Source organism: Benincasa hispida, chromosome 11, assembly GCF_009727055.1.
Source record: "Benincasa hispida cultivar B227 chromosome 11, ASM972705v1, whole genome shotgun sequence".
NCBI classification, from domain to species: domain Eukaryota; kingdom Viridiplantae; phylum Streptophyta; class Magnoliopsida; order Cucurbitales; family Cucurbitaceae; genus Benincasa; species Benincasa hispida.
Genome location: NC_052359.1, coordinates 72,090,968 through 72,114,907, shown reverse-complemented (window position 1 = coordinate 72,114,907; position 23,940 = coordinate 72,090,968). Strand labels below are relative to the sequence as shown.

At 34.8% G+C, this 23,940-nt stretch overlaps 1 protein-coding gene across 4 annotated transcripts in view; it reads left to right on the top strand.

Moving 5' to 3' along the window:
* Positions 1 to 21,065, top strand: part of LOC120092142 (DNA-directed RNA polymerase I subunit 1) — a 32,157-nt gene extending 11,092 nt beyond the window's left edge. For all 4 annotated transcript variants that reach the window (XM_039050356.1, XM_039050355.1, XM_039050354.1 and 1 more), the window contains exons 11-23: positions 1,175 to 1,441; positions 3,915 to 4,003; positions 4,099 to 4,246; positions 4,386 to 4,604; positions 4,830 to 5,258; positions 5,379 to 5,523; positions 5,773 to 5,984; positions 8,838 to 9,040; positions 10,264 to 10,462; positions 10,599 to 10,858; positions 11,425 to 11,565; positions 19,000 to 19,777; positions 20,200 to 21,065. In XM_039050356.1, the coding sequence (XP_038906284.1) occupies positions 1,175 to 1,441; positions 3,915 to 4,003; positions 4,099 to 4,246; positions 4,386 to 4,604; positions 4,830 to 5,258; positions 5,379 to 5,523; positions 5,773 to 5,984; positions 8,838 to 9,040; positions 10,264 to 10,462; positions 10,599 to 10,858; positions 11,425 to 11,565; positions 19,000 to 19,777; positions 20,200 to 20,796 (3,687 nt within the window). In that variant the 3' untranslated portion in view covers positions 20,797 to 21,065. The remainder of the gene's footprint in view (positions 1 to 1,174; positions 1,442 to 3,914; positions 4,004 to 4,098; positions 4,247 to 4,385; positions 4,605 to 4,829; positions 5,259 to 5,378; positions 5,524 to 5,772; positions 5,985 to 8,837; positions 9,041 to 10,263; positions 10,463 to 10,598; positions 10,859 to 11,424; positions 11,566 to 18,999; positions 19,778 to 20,199) is intronic.
* The last annotated feature ends 2,875 nt before the right edge of the window (positions 21,066 to 23,940 follow it).

The following is a 23,940-nucleotide window of genomic DNA, read 5'->3' as shown; positions in this document are numbered from 1 at the left end:
AGGGAGGGTTAGAGCTAAAAAATTTAAGGTTACGCACTAAAACTCTATTAGCTATTGAGAGCAAGACGACCCATCCCTATGCGTGGATGGTGAAAGGGGTTAAAGGCAAGTGGAAATATATTTCTTCTGATCTCCCTTCCTTTTCCCATCTTGCTTCTGTGTATTGTGGGAGATGGTAAGGAAATGTATTTTTGGGAAGATCATTGGGTGGGGGATAGACCCCTTCTCTTCTGTGTTTCCTTAGGTATATCATTTGTCCTCCTTGAAAAATTGGTGGGTTTCTGATTTTTTGGTATGGTCGGGGAATTTGATTTCTTTCTCTGGTTTCCGTCGGTCTTTGTCCAATATGGAATCTACGAAGGTAGCCTCTCTTCTTTCCTTGAATGAGGATTTGCACATTAGGCTTGGGAGAAAGGATCTTCGTGTTTGGAGTCCTTCCCCCATGGTGGGTTTCTCTTGTAAGTAGTTCTTTAGGATATTATTGGATCCCTCTCCCCCTCTTGACTCGGTCTTTGATGTTTTATAGAGAATTAAGATTCCAAAGAAAGGCAAGTTTTGTTTGGTTGTGTGAACATGATGGATAGGCTTTTGAGAAAGATGTCTTCGTTAATGCGTCCTTTTTATTTTGCATCCTTTGCCGGAAGGTGGAAGAAAACCTGGATCACCTTCTCTAGGAGTGTTAGTTTGCAAGATCAGTGTGGGATGACTTTTTTCAAGAATTTGATTTTTCTATCGGGGAGTTCCTTCTCCATCCACCTTCCAAAGAGAAAGACCGTTTTCTTTGGTTTGCTAGAGAGTGCACTTTATTGTGTGGGATCTTTGGAGGAGAGAAACAACGTAGTGTTTCATGGTGTGGAGTGAGACCTTAATGAAATTTGGTCTCTGGTGAGGTTTCATTTTTTTCTTTGAGGGTTTCAGTTTCGAAGACTTTTTGTAATTATTCTCTAGGTTATCTTACTTAGTTGGAAGTCCTTTCTCCCTTTCTCTAGGATTTTATTTTATTTTATTTCTTGTTTTTGTGAGCTTGGTTTTTTGTATGTTCTTGTATTCCTTTATTTTTCTCAATGAAAGCAATTGTTTAAATTAACAATGGAAAAAGATCATGTTTATTTATTTATTTTTGCTGAAAACTAATCATGTTTTATTTATTCATTTTTATTTTTACTTTTCTTAGAGAGTGACTGCTTGGAATGTTCAGAAGTTACGAAATGCTATAATCAATGGTCCTGAAATCCATCCAGGTGCCACACATTACATAGATAAGTTAGCTACAGTAAAATTGAACTTAAAACCAAGTCGGAAATCACGCATTTCTATCTCGAGGAAATTGCCATCTTCTCGTGGTGTGGTTGTGGATCAAGGAAGCGATGATTATGAATTTGAAGGGAAAATTGTGAATCGCCATCTGCAAGATGGAGATATTGTTCTCGTGAATCGACAGGTAAACTTTGGTGTTATCTGACATATTTCTTCTACATGTGTACTGCTTTCTACAAATCGTGAACCTAGGATTATGCCTTCCTTCTTGTCATGATTGTTATAGTTGCTTCCAAAGTAATGTGATGTAGTCAATTATTAGGATAACACTATAATAATTCCCCCCCTCCCCAACCAAAATGGGTTTCCACAGTGTGAAGGTAATTTTAGTGGGAGAAGAACATCAAGGGTTTCCATGTGCAAAGGGATAAATTCTTCCTCTCACATCTTCCATTTGCAGTTGACGCCTTTTTTTGGTTGGGCAAGGAGAAACTCTTTTCCTATGTGATTACATGTTGGTTTATTTTGAGGAATGGTATAGAGCAATAGTGGGAAGACGGGATGTGATATGAAAGCCCTAGTGAAATTGGAATTAAGAACCTTTTTGTTTTGAGAACCCCTAATTAGAATTACTAAAATCCTAAAATCTATTCAAGTTCAATCCCTAAGGGAAGGATTAGATAGGGATTACATCCTGACCGAAGACCAGGAGGTAAGGAGAACTAGTACCGTACTCAAGGTTTGAACACTCCAAGGCCAAGCTTTAGATATCCTCTCATAAAACATAGAAAAATGACAAAAATACCCATATTTAACTTGTTTTAGAATTTCGTATTCTTGTATTCTGAGCATAAGTCTCACGTTATTTTCTTAATGAATAAAGGCTTGTTTCCTTTTAAAAAAAACAAAAAAAAAAAGAACTTATTTTAGAATAAAGTAAAAACAATAAAGTTACATCCAAATGATCATATTAAATAATAATTTTGAGCCATTGGAGGTTCATATCAAGATGAAATTTGCTTTTGAGAAGTTCCTTAGATGTCATTAGTCATATTTACCCCTCTTAACTCTTTAACCTATCCAATAGTTTGGCCTGTCAAGCGATTAACATTTGGGAGGATTGTAAAGCTTGGATATGGAAGGGTCAAGGAAGTGGGTTTTTTACTATCAACTCTCTCGTTCATGAGCTGAGGAACACTTTAGGTCCATTTCGAAAGCAAAAATCCTGAGAAAAGTTGTCCAGTGTAAGAATTCTTTCTTTCTTTTTGATGGATAGTATAGTGAAGGTGGTCTCCAGATGCTTCCAGTTGTGAAAAAGAGAATTCTTCATGTACTTTATTGAACTTTTTGCCTAAAAGGGAGAGTTTCTTCTTCATGTTTGCTCTAGAATTTCTGTGATACTTTTAGGGAAGCCTTTCACTATATCCATGAGAACATTAGTTTAGAAACTTTCGATTAGTGTATTTGGTTGAAAAAAACTACGTACAGGTGTTGAGTGTCAAGTTTCTTACAGTAGAACAAACTTTTACTACTTGGCTTATATGGCAAAACTGTCCAAATTTGTTGATTTGTTAAGTTCATCCTCTTCTAGCGTCTTATTTCTTGCAAATTTTATGCCCATTTTTAATATTGTAATTTTTTTTGAAAAGTAAATAAGTCCTTTCATTGATATAATGAAGAGACTAATGTTAAAAGATGCAGGAAACATGTTTCGAAGGAAAATACATCAATGGACAAAACATGATTAAACAGAGAAAATAAAGGGACTCCAATTCAAACTAATATTGTGAATAGAGTAATGAGAAATAGCCTCGGAGAGAAGACACCAAGAAGAGGCAAGAAGACGAGCTGAATATCCAGCTGAGACTAATATTGTATTTTGATATAGATTATATGATGAGAGCCTGTAAGGAGCTGCCCTGGTGGTTGTGGGTTAAAATGTAAGGTTGGATTAAATGTTTTTTTTAACAAAAACATAACCTTTCATTGATATAATGAAAAAGACAAATGTTCAAAATACAAGAATGAGCAAAAGATACATCGAAACATGGAATCTAGGGATTAGCAGATGCATCCGGATATCTCACCTAGGTTGACACATCCTTAGCATCCTCATCACATCCCAATACAAAAGAAATCCACTTGATATACTTAGTGAATACATGATTACATAGGAAAAACAATAGCATTCCAATCAAAAGAAATTCCTTGATAACCTAACTGCAGAAGATAGTTATATGTCTCACCCCTATGGATTAGCAGGTGGAGCTGATATCATGATTTTTTTAGAAAAGTAACCTTGTATGACAAAAATTAATTATTCACAAAAAATATCCATTAGATGGATTGCCTATACCAAACTCTTGAAGTGGGTAAAAGTTGTTTATGCTGGTGTGATACATACATATTCCTTTCACACTACAATTTTACGGTTGCTTCCTTGCTAGTATTTGGCGTTGTAGATAATTAAGCATTTCTATGCCATTATATAAGCAAATGGATGGGTAATATTTAACATGCTTGTTATTATGTTTTTCCGACCATTGTATGGCCCTTTGAGCCCAAAATAAAGGTGTAAACAGGCTTTTAGGATTGACTTGAAGTTTGAGATGTTTATTTATGCCCTGTTTGACTTTTTGTTTGTCTGTGTTTGACAGCCTACACTTCATAAACCTAGTATAATGGCTCATGTTGTCCGTGTCTTGAAGGGCGAGAAAACAATTCGCATGCATTATGCAAATTGCAGGTACCAGTGTGTATAATTGGTATTTACTTGTAAAACATTTTGTTATTTTCGATGAGAGCATGTTCTGTTGAAAATTTATTGTCCTCTAATTACAGTACGTATAATGCTGATTTTGATGGTGATGAAATGAACGTTCATTTTCCTCAAGATGAAATTTCTCGTGCTGAAGCTTATAATATTGTGAATGCGAATAACCAGTATGTCAAACCCACTAGCGGTGAACCCATCAGAGCCTTAATTCAGGTACCACATTTCTTTTGTTGATAGAATCAACAACTTTCAGTGAGGGGGGGAAAAAAAAACAAAACTCTCAGCTTATTTCTTCATATATTTTCTGATGTATGTCACTGAGTAACCACCTAATTTTGTATATATTCTTCAGGACCACATTATAAGTGCTGTACTTCTCACGAAGAAGGATACTTTTTTAAATTTTGATGAGTTTAGCCAGCTTCTCTATAGTTCTGGCATTACAACATCAAGAGCATGTGGTTCTTCAGAGAAACCTGGGCAGAAGATTTTCACTTTAGATTTTGAAGCTGAAATGCTACCTGTTCTTCCTGCAGTATGGAAACCAGAGCCTCTTTGGACAGGAAAACAGGTTTTTAGAAATTTGCTAGCAAATAAGTTGCATGCCAGTTCATGTTGTATCTAGACATGATAAGATGTCTCATCATGCAAAAAACACAATAAAGATGAGGAGTGCAGAAGCATATGCTACTTTAGTAAATAAGAGGAGTTTTGTTTTGTTGAGGTGTTTGCAAAAATACTGGCTCTCATAGTTAATTTCTGATAGTGTAATCAACTATTTTCTTGTGGTTTACAGGTTGTCACAGCCTTATTGAATCATATCACTAGAGGCTCCCCACCATTTTGTGTGGAAAAAGATGTGAAAATTCCACGCGGTTTTTTTAAGTGCAGAGATATAGGAAATAATTCTTCCAAAGGTAAAATGGTCGATGGCGAAAAATCAAAGAGAAAAAGAACTATGAACGGAAATAAGTTGGGAAAAGGTGAAGTTCTTGATGAAGAGGATTCAAAGAAAAAGGAGTACTTAAAGGTTGATAAGTCGAAGGCAGCACGTTTGGAGGATGATAGCTTACTAATATTTAAAAATGAATTGGTGCGCGGTGTCATAGATAAGGCTCAATTTGGTGATTATGGCTTAGTGCATACAGTGCAGGAGCTCTATGGTTCAAACACCGCTGGCCTGTTGCTTTCTGTGATGAGTCGTTTGTTCACTGTTTTTCTTCAGGTGATGGTGCTCTAGTTCAATTTTACTCTCCCTCTTAATATAAAATAGCATATTTTAGTTTACAACTTATGTTTCTAGTTGGCATTGATAATACTTACACATTCACCTTTCATTACTTAGACACATGGATTCACATGTGGAGTAGATGATCTTTTGCTGATAGAATATATGGACAAGGAGAGAGAGAAGCAACTCCAAATCTGCGAGAAAATTGGTGAACAGGTGCATCTTGGATTTCTTAAGGTCAAGGATGGAGAAAAATTAGGTATTTTCATGTTCACCAATAGTGCTTGATGCATAAACTTGAGTATTAATAACTAGTTTGACTTGTGTTTCTCAAATAGCAATTGATCTATTGTAGATATTGTTTGAGTAAAGGAAAAAAGGGTTCTGAAGGATGATTATGCTATATAATATTTTTATTTTAAGCCTGAATTTTGTTTTGGTCCTCAAATTTGTTTACTTTTATTGTTTTGGTCCTTATATTTTGGGACCTTATTTATTTGATTTGCAGACCCAATGACACTGCAGCTGAATATTGAGAAAACTATTTCCAATAATGGAGAATCTGCACTAACATCATTGGATAGAAAAATGACCAGCCAACTTAATGAAAGGACTGGAAACTCAAAGGTCCTCAAGGATTTGCTGTCTGAAGGTTTGCTAAAACCCTCAGTGAAGAACTGCATTTCTCTGATGACGACTTCTGGGGCTAAAGGTGGTACGGTAGGTTTCTTTCCAGTTCTGTATGAGCATTTGTTGTCTGTATAATGCATCTCCCATATCTCATAGCTTGTCGAGAGTTCCAGCCTCTCTTACCCCAATTTTATAATGCATCTCCCATAGTTGTGATATGTTTCTATCTTCTTCATTAGTCATTTTTCAAACTTTATTTTCCCTTTTAATCCCTTTTCTTCTGAAGGGACGTAAGCCTTCATTGAACAAATAACCTTGATGTAGCCTAAATGAGATAAAAGAAGAATTCTCTCCAAGAATCAAGATTGTTGATCTTTTATTAGAGTGAATAATGTATTTCATACAAGAAGGGAGAGTTCCTATTTATAGAACTTTACTAAAAGGAAACTAACCTAGAATATTACCTAATTACCCAATTAACCCCTATTCTTCTTACATCATTCTACCCCTCCAAAAAGAAAACTCGCCCTCGAGTTTTAAAAAGAAAAAAATTATGAAGCAAACAAGGAATGGAATAAACTTGCTCAACGGAGTATGACCAAACCTTCCTACATTTTGAACAAAAATATTATGATCAAAGGTATAAATTCGAGACAAAAAATCTAATATTGCCACCACAAGATGAACTTCTCCATCGAGCATAAACCCAAAAAATTTGTTTCCTTCAAGCTCATTCAAAACCGTATTCAAAGGACCAATCACTAAAAAATCACCTTCCAAGGAAAATCATTCAAGAATCACATCTTCTTTATCATTCGCTTCAAGTTCGTTGACAGTTTGGTGATCCATTTTCACCGCAATCAGTGTGTCGTTCTTGTTCGATTTTTGCTCGGTGTTTGATACTTCTTTTCATCTTCTTTGTTGGATTTTTCTTCTTCATTTGAAACTATTTCCAAATCAATATCTTCAAATTCTTGTTTTTTCTTCAATTTTATCTTCAAGATTTTCGATTTGAAAATTTTCCAATCATGGTTCTTTTGTTCTTTCTTCGATATATGAAATTAATCCGTTCTTGAACTCTTGCAAATGAATTGATAATTGATCAATATGTTGAGTCATTTTCTCCAATGAACGTTGGATTTCTTTTGTTGTTTTCTTTATTTCCTCCAATGCTACAGGATCTAAGTAGTCGTTTTGTTGGATTCTTGAATATGTTTTAATCTCATGATAGGTATAGGACTCATCCATTGATTCTCTTGAATCAACCTTTCTTGATCGTGTTTCATAACCAAAAGAGTAAAAATCCCTTTTTGATGATTCTTGATGATTCTTTAATTCATCTAACTCCCAATCTTTACATTGATATCTTGAAAAATGGGTTTGATTGGATCTTTGGGCCCTTTTCCGATATTGTCGCCTTCTTATTTGGTCCCAAACTGTCCTGGATACATCATCGGAATCAATAGAATCACTAGAATCAAACTTCCAATGTGGATACTAATACGTTCTTTAAGAAAATCGAGCATGGGCAAAATTAGTATGTTGAAATTCTTCATCGAAATCACTTGAGTCAGAATTCCAGCACTCTTTTTTGAAGTAAGTTTGATTTTCTTGCCCATACCAATTGTTATATTTTTTCTTGGATGCCTTCTTTGGTCTATAATAGTCCATTCATGCAAAATCTTGAATAATCTTTGGTTTCTTTTTTCTTTCTTGGAATTTCAAGGGTTCCCCCTAATTAGCTGTGTGTTGTTTGACAACGAGCACAATTCACGAAGCTCTCTCTTGTGATCAACGTTGCCAAGAGTTTCCCGGTCTTCTACAGCGGCAGTCAATCTTGGCCCAGACGGTCGCTTTAATACCAATTCATAGCCTAAAAGAGATAAAAAGAGAATTCTCTCTAAGAATCAAGATTGTTGATCTTTTATTAGAGTGAATAATGTATTTCATACAAGAGGGGAGGGTTCCTATTTATAGAGTTTTATTACAAGTGGGGGTAAAAGGGAAATTAACCTAGAATATTACCTAATTACCCAATTAACCCCTATTCTTCTTACATCAAACCTTCATTAGTGCAATTGTTAAAAAGGCATAGTAAAGGTGGATTTCTTTCCAAACAAAGTTCACCTTACTTATGCACGACTCCTTAAGAATATAAGACAGTTACTTTAGCTTAAACATTTAGATCTTGTGGTAGACTGGTAGCTTAATATGCTAACAGAACAAGATCATGTTTTTCATGTATTTGACCCCTGCAATGCTATTATATTAATAGCTACACGTTTCATGTTTTTTGTTTGCTGAGTAGCTACTTCCTAGTAGTTAGGGTTGTGGTTAGTTGGTATTGTTGTTGTTAGTTGTTTTTTTCTTTTTCCTTTTGTCTTTTTATAAAAAAGAGAAGTTGGTATAGTTATTAGATGATTCATTAGACGCTTATGTAAATAGGATCCTATGCCTTTGCAATTTTGCAAATGCTACTCTTTTTTTTATTGAACTGATTGTTGAGTAATAATATTAGAGAGTCAAAGTGTAGGCTTCTCTCGTGTCATTTTTTCCTGTAGAGAATAATGGTTTCATTTTCCCTTCCTGTTTAATTTGACACTACAGTGAAGCTATAACTTCCGAAGATGGTAAAATTGTGGATGGTGGTATTGTATTCTTTGTAGGTTGTACCATAGGAAGTATGATGTGGCAATAAAGAACATAAGATTTAAGAAAAATAAAACGAATGATTACATAAGATATTTTAGGGATTCCATCCTACACAATATAATTGTCCTTTTTTTTATGAACTTAAACTTGTTGATGCAGTTTAAATGCTTTTTTCATATCTTATTTGTTGCATTTAAGTGCGTCTGGTTGGAAACTTAAAAGATCGCTCAATCACAATTTTACTATATTTTAAGATTTTGCCCCCCCTAAAAGTATCTTGCTTTTGAACAGGCTAATTTTCAACAAATATCTTCACATTTAGGCCAGCAACAGTTAGAAGGCAAACGAGTTCCCAGAATGGTCTCAGGAAAGACTTTACCCTGCTTTCCACCTTGGGATTGGGCATCACGAGCTGGAGGGTTCATTGTTGATCGCTTTCTTACTGGGCTTCGACCTCAAGAATATTACTTCCATTGCATGGCTGGCCGTGAAGGGTAAATTAAACTTCTTCTGGACTTCCGTTGATCGCACAGTATATTTTTGCATGATTTGGCATCAACAGGATTGCTTATTTTTTATTTTTTTTAAATATCCAGTTAAATTACTTTTACTTCATGTACCTTCATTGAAACCCATTATATTACACATTTTGTACTTTCCTAGTTAAGTTTGTATTCTTGATCGTCATTTCAGTTCAAGATTTGTGTACTAGCAAGAAACTTGAAATAGATTACTAAAAAGGGAAAGGGGTTATGTTAGGCCACCAATTATACATCAATATACGAGGAGGGGTAAGAATGTCATAGTGGAAGGGACCAGTTAGTTACATTTTGGGAGGTTGGGGACGTCTTGTGGGAACCAGTGAGGAGAATGTTGGTGTACAGAGTCTGTTATGTTGTTCGTTAGGCTGAGAGGTATTTAGGGAAAAATAGTAGCTTTTTTCCCTCCAGTTTTTCATGTTTTGGAGTATGAAGTTGAGAGAGGAGAGGACTGGGAGATTCTGTATTGCCTTGTTCTTTCTCAATATATCAATACAAAGTAAGGGCAGTACCCTACCGGTTAAAGCCCAAAGGCCAGAGGGAAGAGGGTTCCCCATGCGTTTGAAAAAGCTCCTCCTATCCAAGTTGATCAAAGAGCTGCTGTATTTACAGAAGTACCTGTGAGCTCCACTTCAATTTGAGGCCATAAACTGTATTAGGAAGCATGGCCACTTTGTTTTAGGCAGGGTGTTTGTTTTAAACACCCTTTGGAAATGGGTCCAACAAACTTAAAATATACATTTATATATATGTTTTTTTCCCCCTAATTTCAGACACTGGCTTTGAGAAAGAAAAATCAAAGTCAGCTCACGTATGCCCAACATATAAAGTGAAAAAAAAAGCAGAGGCTCTGATTCTAATCCTTATATATTAATCCATTTAAACTATTAAGAACACATCTTCTTCCTCTAGCCACAACCAATTAAATATTTCTACATCTTCACACTCTCCAATTATTAATCGGCTTACTTCACTCTTTCAAAAAAATTGAGTTACTTCACATGCTTTCAATGAAGTGTATTGTGTTTCTATTGTTGGTTAATTTACATGTTTTATATCTACCATTGTATTAAATATACCAATATACGGATATATTCTATATAAGAGATATATGTCTGTTTTTAATTTGTTTCCATGACATCTTTATTGATATATAAACCGTGAATTCTCTTTAATAGGTTGGTTGATACAGCAGTTAAGACATCTCGGAGTGGATATCTACAAAGATGCCTAATAAAAAATCTGGAGTCTCTGAAAATTTGTTACGATCACACTGTCCGCGATGCTGATGGCTCTGTGATTCAATTCCAATATGGCGAGGACGGTGTAGATGTCCATAAAACAGCCTTTATTACAAAATTTGAAGCACTAGCAGCTGTAAGATGACCTTCAGAAATCTGAATGTGCAATAGAGTTTTATTAGTATTATTTTTTTATTTTTAATTTTTTTCCCTTTTATAAAAAAATTGTTTGTTTTTGTTCTAAGTGAATGCCATACCTATTTTTATTTCAGAACCAAGATATGCTTTACCAAAAAAGTCATCATCAACTTGGCAAGTATAATCTATTCATCAATGAGTTGCCTTCATCTCTTCAAGAGAAAGCAGAGTTCATATATAATTCACTTTCTAAGGATAAGGTTCCTGGTCTGGTACCAAAAGAAGACTTCGTCAGACTATTGGAGAATAAGTACCTATCAAGTCTGGCACAGCCTGGAGAACCAGTTGGCGTACTGGCTGCACAGTCTATTGGAGAGCCATCAACACAGATGACGTAAGAGCTTCCTTTGTATTTCTCTTTTAAGGCTTAGTCATATTCTTTCTCTATGAATAAGGCTTTGTTAAAGCAATTCTTAGTTGGAAAGGATTAAGTCATCTTAATTAGTATAGATACTTGGTGAAGAATGAACTCTTTTCCCAGGTTTTCCTGGTTAGGAATTTCTTTTGTTAGTTGATTGGTGAGTACCCTCCTTAACCAAAATTCGTGAAAAGAAGCTTTCTTCTTGCTCATATAGAAGAGAGGAATATAAAATAGAGTTAGTTTTGGGGTTAAACTAATGTACGAGGACATGTACACTAAAGTATTTACTTCCAAGAGGAGGAAAAACTCAGGTCATTGCACTCCTCTTCGGAGGGGACAGATGTTTAGCGTTAGAGTCATGAGAAGGACGAAGTTGGCAATGTCACATGAAATATATGCTAGGTTGATACTTTGCTATACTTAATGCCAATATCTCATATATGTGCTGTTCCAGTGAAAGAACTCATTGGATAGATATCATGTAGTGTCTGATTTTACTATCATTCTCTTTTGTTATTGAGATGAAATATCTATCCCAGGTTAAACACATTCCATCATGCTGGGCGTGGTGAGATGAATGTGACCCTTGGAATTCCTCGCCTTCAGGAGATCTTGATGACTGCTTCTCAAGAGATTAAGACACCTATAATGACATGCCCATTGAGAGAGGGCTACTCAATGTAAGTTAAAATTAGTGTTTCTTGATTCTTCCCTACGTGGCAATTTGTTTGACTTTGTTATTACCTGTGTATATGTTATTTTCAGTGAGTTAATTTTCTTAGTCAACATAGTGATTTCAGCAACAATAACATCAGCATGTTTTAGTGTTGTTTCCATTTTTTTAATTAAAAAAATCTAGGTAGACCTTGAAACTTACCGAACTTTTGTGAAAGGAACATTATTGATCACATTGTATATTTGTGTGAATTTTGTGGACACAAGTGAGCTTCACCTGTGATTATATTATGCATGTATCTATGTATGTACATATATGTACGTAGATATACATCTGTGTATATACATATATGTACGTATACGTAGATATACATATACATATATGTATGTATATATATGTATGTATACATATTTAAAACATAAACAAGTGTCTTCATTGAAATAATGAAATGAGACTAATGCTCAAAACACAATAAAGAGGATAATACAAAAATAACCAACAATATATACACATATATATGACATCATATATTTGTATGTGAATTTTGTGTGGTTTCAAGGCATTGCCAATAATTTTCATACTTTCATCTTTGTATATCATAATCTTTATACTATATTAATCCTTTTTTAATTCAGTTCCCAGTGTAATCAAGGGTGAAGAGTGTTTGAAATCACCTTAAAATGAAGTGTTCTTAGTATTTTGGAATATATTCTCTTATTATTCAGAATAAAGTTACATATATATAGGGAACAAAGAAACCCTAGTCTGGGTATGTACAATTACCACAAAGGACAACTATACATAAATATGTAAATACGAATTATAACACTGTCTCAAGTTGGAGCAAATATATTAACCATGCCCAACTTGTTACATAGATAGCTTTTTCTTCACATATCCTGTGGAAACTAACCATTGTATTTTCTCGCAAATAAAATGACAACCCCCTTCAATATATTTAGTTCGTTCATAAAACATTGGGTTGGATGAAATGTGAAGTGCAGCTTGATTATCACACCATAATTTAGCTAGCACAGTAACACTGAAGCCCATCTCAGATAACAGTTGGTGTATCCATACTATTTCGCACATAGATTGTGCCATTGCTCTATATACTGACTTAGAATAGAACGAGAAACTACATTATGTTTTTTACACTTCCATGATACTAAGTTTCCTCCCACAAAAAACACAATATCCAGAAGTCGATCTCCGATCTTCTCGAGATCCAACCCAATCAACATTCGAAAAACATTCAATTCTTGTATGACCATGATCTTTATATAAGATCCCGCGTCCAGGTGCAGCTTTCAGATAACATATAATTTGCTTTACTATATCCCAATGATCCATTGTAGGAGAAAATATAAACTGACTCACAATACTTATAGAATAAGCGGTGTCTAGTCGTGTCACTATTAAATAGTTCGACTTCTCAATTAGTCTTCTATATCTCTCAGGATCCTTAAACAATTCTCTTTCTTTAACAAGTTGTAGATTTGGCATCATTGGAGTACTGTTGGTTTGACTCCTAGTTTTCCCGTCTCAGACAACAAATCAAGTATAAATTTTTGTTGTGACAAATAAATATCTTTCTTGCTTCTCGTACTTAAATACCCAAAAAATACTTCGATGATCCTAAATCTTTCGAATTGACCCTAAAGGAAAGTCTTGAGAGAAACCCATGTGGGCAACAAACCCATTTGGTTGCTCCATATAAACTTCCTCTTGAAGATCACCATGCAAAAAAAAACATTCTTTATGTCAAGCTGATGCAAAGGCCAATTATGTGTAGACGCCATGGAAAGGAAAAGTCAGATAGAAGTTAATTTGGCAACCAGAGAAAACGTGTCTGACTAACTAGTCCCATAAAATTGGGCATAACCTTTGGCAACAAGACGGGCTTTCAACCAAGCAACAACGTGTTTGTTTAATATCATCAGTTCCATCAAGGTTAACCTTGATCAAACACCCATTTACACCTAATTTCCTTCTATCCTGCAAGATGATAGACTAAATCCCCAGTACCATTATCATCTAAAGTAGTCATCTCCTCAATCATTACACTATGCCAGCCAAGATGAGACAAAACTTCATGAACAGAGTTAGGAATAGAGGTGGAATCAAGGGATGTAATAAAAGAGTATGTGGGTGAGGAAAACTGATGATATTAAACAAACTAAGAAATAGGGTAAGTACAAGCATGCCTATCTTTATGAAGTGCAATGGGAAGATCATCACTTGGTCTTAGATCAGATGTCAAAAGAAGTCATTGGTGTAGGACATGTGCCTGGAGGTTGTTGTGGAAGTTGTGTGGAGTAGACTTGAGGAATGGGTGGACGAGAAGGAAGAGACTTAGGTGTAGGTGGAGTGGATGATGACGTGGGAGAGGTAATCTCATAGACCAACAGATCGTCATCCTCCCCTTTACACGGACTCGACGGTGTTGGACTAAAGGGCATATCTTCGAAAAATGTAACATCAGGGGATACAAGATACTTGTTAAGAGTAGGACAATAACAACGATACCCCTTTTGAACACGCGAATGACCTAAGAATATGCATTTCAAGGATTTTGGATCTAACTTGGTATGATGAGAACGAACATCTCGAGCAAAACAAACGCAACCAAATATCTTTGGAGAAATAGAAAACAAATATGGTAGGAAAAAAAACACGATAAGGAATCTCACCATTAAGAACAGAGGATGTCATTCTATTAATCAGAAAGCAAACAATGGAAATGGCATCAATCCAAAAGTGCTTTGGAACATGCATTTGAAAGGATAATGCACGTGCAATTTCAAGTAAAATGCCTATTCTTTTGTTCAGCAACTCCATTTTGGGATGGAGTGTCAGCATAAGAAGATTGATGAATGATGTCATGTTCGCAAAAGTAAGATCCAAGCACATGAGAAAAATATTCCCTGGTATTATCAGTGCACATCTTTTATGGAGACATTAAACTGATATTTGAATTTCAACATGAGAAACACAAAAGTGAGATAGTAATTCAGAACTATTTTTGATTAAATATGATGAAAAAGGCAGAGTAGAGAAGAAAAATAGCACACACAGAGTTACGTGGAAAAACCCTAATAAAGGAGGGAAAACCACGAGATGATGAATTCTGGAGTTGTAACTGAGTAAACTGGTTTTGAATTATACTCCTTTGATCTCAACGGTGAGACGACGACTCCCCAACTTCGAACCCACCAATCATAAGTGATGAGTGACCCAAACTACTGTTCGAATCCGGTTGGAACAGAGGGTTCTGATTGATGAAATGGCAGCCACAGGTTGGATCAACTCCCGGCTGGTTCGGCTTATGAGAACCGCCGTGGCTCGGACCAGCTCCAGCGGTGTCGAAGACGTTGTAGGCTAGAAGTCCTCGGTTAGGCAGCGGCTGGGAGGGAACGCCGATCGACTGGGTGGTTGCACCGGCTAGAATTGCATAGATGACGTTGATCGACTGAGCTGCACGGGAGGGAACGCACTAGTCTGGAGCTGTGCGACCTGGAAGGCTTCGATTGGTTGGAGCTGCGTCGGACTGGAGTTGTGCGGCACGGGAGGGATTGGTTGTAGGGTGTCATTCGTCTGCTGCTGGGCGTGGATCAGATGGCCTGTTACGCCGATCAGCGGCGCCATGGGTCTCAGCTCAAGTTGGGTCTCGGCTCTGGACAGTGGCTGTCCGGTCGGCTGGTTTCCACGGTGGAGGTGTGGAAGAACTGTTTGAAAGTAATGATCTATGGCATTTTTGACAATAATGGCTATATCCATGCCATTGTTTTCACCTACTGGTAATTGGGATTCTTCCGTTGGGTTTTCCTCAATGGTGGCCAGGTTTTCGTCTCCATGCTCTGATACCATGATGAAAAGGGCAGATAGAGAAAGAAAAATAGAACACAGAGAGTTACGTGGAAAAACCCTAATAGGGGAGAAAAAAACCACAGGATGAAGAATTCTTGTTAGAATTTGATATACAGCATACACAGAGGCTACAAGCTTAAATAGAAAAGAGGGAAACCATAGGGTACAGAGGAAAAGACAAATATGCCCCTAAGGTTAAAACCCTATTTTCAACAAAATATAACCAAGTCAAATGAGAATAATTGTCAACAAGAGTAACAAAATAATAAAACCTTGTTTTTAGACATGATTGAGCAAGGACCGCAAGTATCATAATGAACTAATTCGAACGGAGCACTTGCTTGTTTATTGACTCTAGGACTAGAACTAAGACAATAAAATTTAGCAAACTGACACGGATCACAATTCAAAGAGGACAAAGACTGAAATGTTGGATAAACGAAGAAGGACGGATGACCCAAACGACAATGGACTTCAAACGGAGATGTAACTCCAGAGCATGCCTCAACTTTCAATATCTGGTGATAAAAAATATAAAGGCCTCCGATTCATAACCTTCACCAATAATCTTCTTCGTCATACGGTCTTGAAACAAGCAATAACCCGGAAAAAACGAGATAACACAGTTAAAATCATGAGTAAGTTGGCTAATGGAAATTAAATTAAAAGATTTAAAAGATAGTTGAGGCAAGTGTAAGAAGAAGATAGAGAAAGGGATGGAGTAAAGTTAATGGTGCCAGAACCAAGAATAGACTATATTGAACCATTTGCCAAAGTGACTGATGTGGAAGAGGTAGGGGACAAAGGTTTAGAAAATAAGTTAGAATTACTTGTCATATGAGCTGTGGCACCAGAGTCAATAACCCATTTGGTAGATGATGTAAGGAGACATTTCGTATTACCTGTGTCAGCAATGGTGACAGTAGGATTAGATGAAGATGATGCTTGCATTGAGTCTTGGTAGACCTGAAATTTAGCAAACTCATTTACAGAAATGGTAACCGACTTCTCTATCATATCACTGGTGGAAGCTATCTGAGCATGTTGAGATTGTTGATTCTTATACAACAACTTCTGACAATCACGTTTCAAATGGCGAGTCTTACGATAATAGTTATAGACAATCTCCCGAGAATCTGATTTTCGATTATCATAATTAGTTGTCCGGAGATTGTTGTATATCCCTTGAGTGACCCTGGGGTTATTATTCTTGCTAATAAGGCGCTGATGGGTTGAGGAATCGACAAATCGGATTGAGAACTCTCAATGCGAAGAACACGACTGAAAGCATCTTCTAATGACGGGATTTTAGAGTCATAAAGTATTTGTGTTTTAGCCATTCTAAATTCAGGTAAAACTCCATTCAGAAAGATCATGACAACTATCTTTTCTCATTGAGCTTGTTGAACATTAACATCTGAGCTGAAAGGTAATAACAAAGCAAGCTCGGCAGCTATCTTTTTAGGTCTCATAAAGTAGCTGGTAACAGATTCCGCTTTTTGTTCGGCACGAAAGAACTGCATACAATCTTCAAACATTCTATGGACTTGTTCTTTACTCGAGTACAGAAATTCTAAAAACTCTAAGATTTCCTTCATAGAATTACAATGGTTGACCAAACCAATTACCTCACTCGCAATCAATGTTGTTAAACTCGTACAATACGCGAGTTGTATCGTACGAGTCCGAACGAAACGTAAGCAAAACAAGTCAAATCGTATTTGTGGATCGGAAATAATGTGTATTGTCCGTTTCTTGACATTGAATTGTAAGAAATGAAATGAATTGGATCAATCTGATTCAGGAAAAAAAAAAAAAGAAAAGAAAAGAAAAAAAAAAAAGAGTAGTAGACTTCTTACTCACCTGAATCACGACACTGAGATTGGAGCATAGGTGAAAATTTGGAATTGAACCCAAACGAAATCGAAGGAGAAGAAGATGCAGTAGGAGATGAAGGCAAAAATTGAAGATGTCGAAGAAGAAGAACAAAATTGAAGAAGATGAAGTGATGAATTGAAGAAGACGAAAAAGTGGAGGAGGGACTGAATCTGAAGAAGATGAAGCAGCTAGGCATGCATGCAAAGGTAGGTGGAAGGGCATCTTGGGACTTGGAGAGAACTAAATAAAAGGAATAGAAAGGGTCACTAAATGTTTGAATTTTCTTCCATTTTGGGGCTGGTTAGCATTAAAGAAGGTTAAAAGCCTAAATAAGAATTAATTTTGAGACTTGAGAGAACCAAAGAGTCTTCTAATTTAAAGGAAGATGAGAAGGTCATACGTCATAAAAATATAGAGAAACAGATGAGGGTTTTTTTAAAAAATAAAAAATAAAAAACTTCATATTTATAAGGTTTAATTATCTACTTGTTATTAATTATTGATTATATATATAAATATAAAATATTAATTAAAATTTAAAACTTACGATATACAATAGTTATGATACATGATATACTAATTTTTAATTTCGATACACATTTCGATTTACAAGTTAACAACCTTTCTCACAATAGAATTTTTGATCAGGAGATAAAGTCGAGCATCATCACGAAGCCAACTCTTCTACTTCTTATCATCTTCTGGCAGACCCTCAGTCTTAGGATCATCCATATCAGTACTTCATAAATAAAAGAGAATTGTCCTACATCAATAATAGTAATTCGATCCATTTAACTTGTGATCCTAGATCTTTGAGGCAAGGAGAATAACATTAGATAACACCAAATTCTTCATCTCCCTCCTCCATATTGGATTCACACATGGACCATAGATCCCACAAACAAAATGAGAACAACTGAACGAAATATAAAAACTGGGGTAAAATCACACTAAATGGTCAAAACTGCCACAAAATTGAACAAAACATCAACCAACCCTAGAAACAAAGGTGTATTCTTCAAATATCTTCAAACCCGAATGTATTTTGATGGAACCAAAAGTATCGGAAAGGAGGACTCGAGACAAACAAGAAATGGAGCACCTGCGTGCTCCCACGTGCCTGCGTGTGGCGACAGAACAGATTTCTCCCGGCTGCACGTGAGCCTTACGCGTGGCATTTTCCAGTGAACGGCGAAGACAGACGGCGACAGAAGACGGTGAACGGCGTAGCCGTTAAATGAATGTTTCAAACCCTAGAGAGGCTCTGATACCATGTTCTTAGTATTTTGGAATATATTCTTTCATATATTATTCAAAATAAAGGTACATGTATATAGGGAACAAAGAAACCTTTCTTGGGGCAACTATACATAAATATGTAAATACATATTATAACATGAAGCATATGCATTAATTAATTAGTTAATTATTTATTTATTACTATATATATATATGTATCATTTTGCATGTTTAAGATTGACGTGTCCTTAAAGTTGTGATTGTTATCATCTCCTCCTAAACTCTGTCCGTCCGATGCTTTATTTTTGGATTTGTTTATTGTCATTCTTCTCCATGTTTGAAGCATTTTTATTGAATCGTCAAGGCTCTGGGCATTTAATCTTTATGCTTGTGCATCCGTGTTGCTTCCTATGTTTATTGTGAACCAGAAAAACTGACTTTGTTATAACAGGGATGTTGCAAAGTGTCTTGCTAATAAGCTAAAGAAGATTACAGTAGCTGACATAATAGAGAGCATGAATGCAACTGTTGTGCCATTTTCTCAAAGAAAGCGAGAGAGATGCAGTATTTACAAGCTTCGAATTAACTTTTATCCACTTGAAAATAATCCACAGCATGCTCATATACCACCTGAAGATTTGAAAGACACATTGGAAAATGTATTTGTTAGGGCGTTGGAAGATTTGATCGAAAATGAAATGCACTTGCTATCAAAGATCAATGGGATAAGAAATTTTGTTTCCGATTCACAATCAAAGGGTTCAAGTGAAAGAGATGAATTCAGCAGTTCACAACAAGAAGAAAATGATGATGATGATGATCTTGGTAATGACTTAGATGTCGCTGAAGATCTTGGTTCCGATATGAAAAAACAAAAACTTCAAGCTACCGATGAGATGGATTATGAAGATGATTCAGAAGATGAACTTGATGCCAAAGAACCATCAACAGGATTTGAAAGTGAAGTTGATCAAGGCGATGAAGCTGAAATAACCAATGATGATATGATGGAAATCGTGAAAGGCGGTACATCTGAGAATCAGACTGAGATAGTAGATGTCTCAAAGTCCAAGTCGAAAGGGAAGACAACCGAAGCAGCGAACAAAAAGAAGAAAGTTAAAGAGTTCACCAGATTTGACTACGATAGATCAATTTTTGTGGAAGCCAAGGGAAATCATTTTGAGGTTCATTTTAAGTTTACAAATGAACCTCATATTTTGCTAACCCAGGTACTTCCTCACCTTTGTTGTCTCTTTTCATCTGGATCTGGTTTTTTATTCCTTTCTATCACTAACTATGTCTTCAGAATGTTGACTTCATGTTTGCCCTTGTGTAGTAGTAGAAAATAATTAGTCCAATCAATTTTTTTTGACATCCATACCCATGTATTGTAGTTGTCCCGAGCGAACATTGTAGTTTCAATTTAAAAAACAGTAGGACGAGCAATAGCATACATTTTAGTGTAGTTTCTCTAACCAGTTAAATGGGTGAATTTTATTCTTCTAGCTCATCCAACAGTCTAGAAAATGGTTGGTGTAATATATGTTTCTCATAATATATTATGTTATTATTATTATTTAATTCTTCTAATATCTCAAGTCTCTTTTCACCATTGTCGTCATTTAATGAACTTTCTTGCTTGCATATCCAGATCGCTCAGAGAGCGGCCCAGAAGGTGTCTATTCAAAGCTCGGGCAAAATCATCCGATGTCAACAAATTACGTGCAAGGAAGGTCCGGTAATATACCATGGGAACAATGTCAAGGAAAGAAAGAATATCAAACCAGAAGAAAAGGAAAAAATTCCTGCTCTGCAGACCAGTGGGGTTGACTTCATGACGCTCTGGGAGTTGCAAGATGAGCTTGATGTTAGATATATATATTCCAATGACATTCATGCCATGCTTCAAACATATGGAGTGGAAGCTGCTAGGGAAACCATAATAAGAGAAATTCAAAACATTTTCACTTCATATGGGATATCTGTCAATATGCGACATCTAACTCTCGTTGCTGATTATATGACTCATTCTGGTGGGTACCGACCGATGAGCCGACTAGGAGGCATAGCCGATTCAATATCTCCTTTCAGTCGAATGACTTTTGAGACGGCTTCAAAGTTCATTGTTCAAGCTGCATTCCATGGGGAGGTAGACACCTTGGAAACTCCATCTGCTAGGATCTGTCTTGGTTTGCCAGCAAAGATGGGTACCGGCAGCTTTGATTTGATGCAGAAAATTGAAGTCTGATAAGTCAAAATTTTTTGCCTCATTTCTTGAGTTTTGAATTATTTAATTAACTAAATTAAGTACATACCATTTCATTAGTTCTTGGCATTAGGAGAGAGAGTGAGTTTGGATGTAAATTCTGGATGCTACAAAATTTTGTATTATTAGCTTACTGTTGTATTATTTATACAGCTTAACATGTAGCAACAAGTTTGTGCAATTTTGTTAAGAAGTCTAAAAAAAATGGCTCAGAATTTTTGCCCCTTAGAATTATCTGAGCAAACTACTAATTGAATTCTTACATCGACCAAAATATTTAGGCATACTTCAGTTTTCTTCTCGTTTTAGTTTTGCTAAATATTTTGTACGGTCATTTTATATGTATGGTGAGATCTAGTTGAATTTAGGGGTAACTACTTATCCTAGTCACCAAAGTTATAATTTTTGGATTAAATTATGAAAAATAGATTTAAACCATGAGTTGGTTTCATTACTCTCTCAAACTTCTAAAAAACTCATTTTATAATAATCATGGTAGGCTTTTGTCATTAAATTCATAGATGGAATAGATTGTACCTATTTATTTGGACAAATTTAAACACATACAAGAAAAAAAATAAAGATAACTCATCTGGGACCAATATTTATTGTCGTTTTTCTCTTTATCCCCATATCTTCAATGTTTTTTTGTTATTTTATTTATGGATTTGTAAGTTTAGTCCACACATGAACGATACAAATGTTTTCATTCATGAATTTAAAGACAAAAGTCTTTAAGGATTTTATTTTATTTAATTTATTTATTTATTTATTTATTTTTTGGTTGAAGAAATCTTAATATTTAAAGTGTATTTGAGGCAAAGACTATCCTGAGACTATAATGACCCCTCTTATTATAATTTTAGAGTATTTTTGATAATTTAACTCAAAAATTAGAATTGCATTCTATTTTCAATACTAAGTTAGATAATTGAGATATCAATCCGAACATGTGTTAATGTTACATCAATTATCTTTCCAAAAGTTTAGTTTGACTACCTTCTTGAATTCTCCCTTGAATTAGAGATTCAATCTCACATTTTTGTACTCATTGTTTAAATAAAAAGATTAAGAGGGTTATTAAGTTATTAAAAAATAAAATTTTATTTAATGATTTTGATTTTGATTTTTTTTCATATATATTTTTTCATACATATTTATTGACTTCACTTGAATGAAATTTGACACCTCAACCTGTTAAACCTCAGTTAGAATTTAACCTAATTATATTTTATTATATATGTAATACACAATTGTGCCAAAAAAAAAAAAAAAAAAAAAACGAAAAGAAAAGAAAAATATAATATTCAAAACATTCTTCTTTCCTATTTTTTCTATTGACATTCATAAAGAAAATGAGATTTTTGTATGAATGATACATATTTGATTATGTTAATGACAAATGACTTCGATTCTAGAACCAATGAAAACTAATATTTGGCTTATGTCATAAATTATTGACCAATATTAAATTGTCCATTCACAATCATGGATTTTCATCCATCGTGAAGTAATGAGATTTTGAACCCTGCCACGTTCCAAAAAAGTCATAAGATAAAATTTTTTAACAATGAACACAAATTTGTATTTTTGTAAAAATCTGGATGTGCCTTAATATTGCATATGGAGTCCCATCAATTAACGATAAATGTGCACGCACAGGAAATTATACAAAATGACCCAAAAAATATTTTTTTTCTATGACTGATCTCTTTCTAAAAATTTGTTTGTTAATGACCTTTTGACATGTGAAATCACTTTTACCCTCAATATTAAATGATATCTTCCCTTATATTATCTATCTCTTTTGCTCTTCCCTTCCAACAGCAACAAACACAAAAGTTCAAAGCCATCTAAAACTAAAGATGCTTTAACATTTTGTTTACTTTATAAGCATGGTTGGAAAGAACGCGAAGAACTATATGAAAACGAATGTCATATAGATAAAACATAGTTTTATCGACTAAGATATGACAAAAACAAAATTATCGTTTGGGCAAAAAAGTGTGCGGTCACTTACATTAACATATGCTATCATTGACATCAGCATAGACAATCACTTACATCAATATATGTGATCGCTTATATCAACATATGTGATCACTCAGTTTTTGTTTGTAATTTTGTTTTGATTATATTTTCGTCGATACAAGTCCGTTTTTACTAAATGATCACTCATTTTCGTACATTTTTTCGGGTTCTTTCCAATCATGCATGTAAATTAAATAATAACTTAAATAATCTTTGACTTTATTGGTCCAAAAGTAAATTTTTTTCTAAATTTAAATGTTATAATGCCATTTATTTTCATTATTTTTTTTAGCATTATGCTCAATATACAAGTAGAATTAGAAAGAACACGAAAAATCATATGAAAACAAGTGGTCATTTAGCAAAAATGGAGTTATATTGATGAAGATTTGATAAAAACAAAATTGCAGAACAAAAATTGAGCGTATGTTGATGTAAACGATCGCCTATGCTGATGTCAGCAATCGCATATGCTGATGTCAACGATCACATGCTTTTTCTGCACAAATGATGATTTTGTTTTTGTCATATCTTTGTCGATAAAACTCCGTTTTAACTAAATGACCACTCATTTTTATATGGTTTTTTGTATTTTTTCCAACTATGCTTATAAAGTAAGCAAAATGTTAAAACATCTCTAATTTTAAATAACTTTAAATTTTCATTTTGTTGTTGTTGGAAGGGAAGAGTAAAAGAGATATAGGTAATACAAGGAAAGAGACATAGGTAATACAAGGAAAGAGAGCATTTAATATTGAGAATAAAAGTGGTATTTCACATACCGATCAATAATAAACATGTTTTTAGAAAGAGGCCAATCGTTTTTGTTTTTTGGATCATTATATACAATTTTCCATCTGCAAATGCCGAAGAACTTAGGTTGGACGACCATGGTACTTTGTAACGGAGGTTAAATGTTAGTTGATTTTTCTTAGAATAAGAGTTATTGACATTAACCCAACAAAATTTGAAATAAGATAAATTCTTATAAATAAAAAAAATCCAAAACATATTTATAAGAATACATTTTTAGAATTTTTTACTAGAAAGTTTAAATATTTTTAAACATTTTTTTATATTTAAAAAAGATCCCAT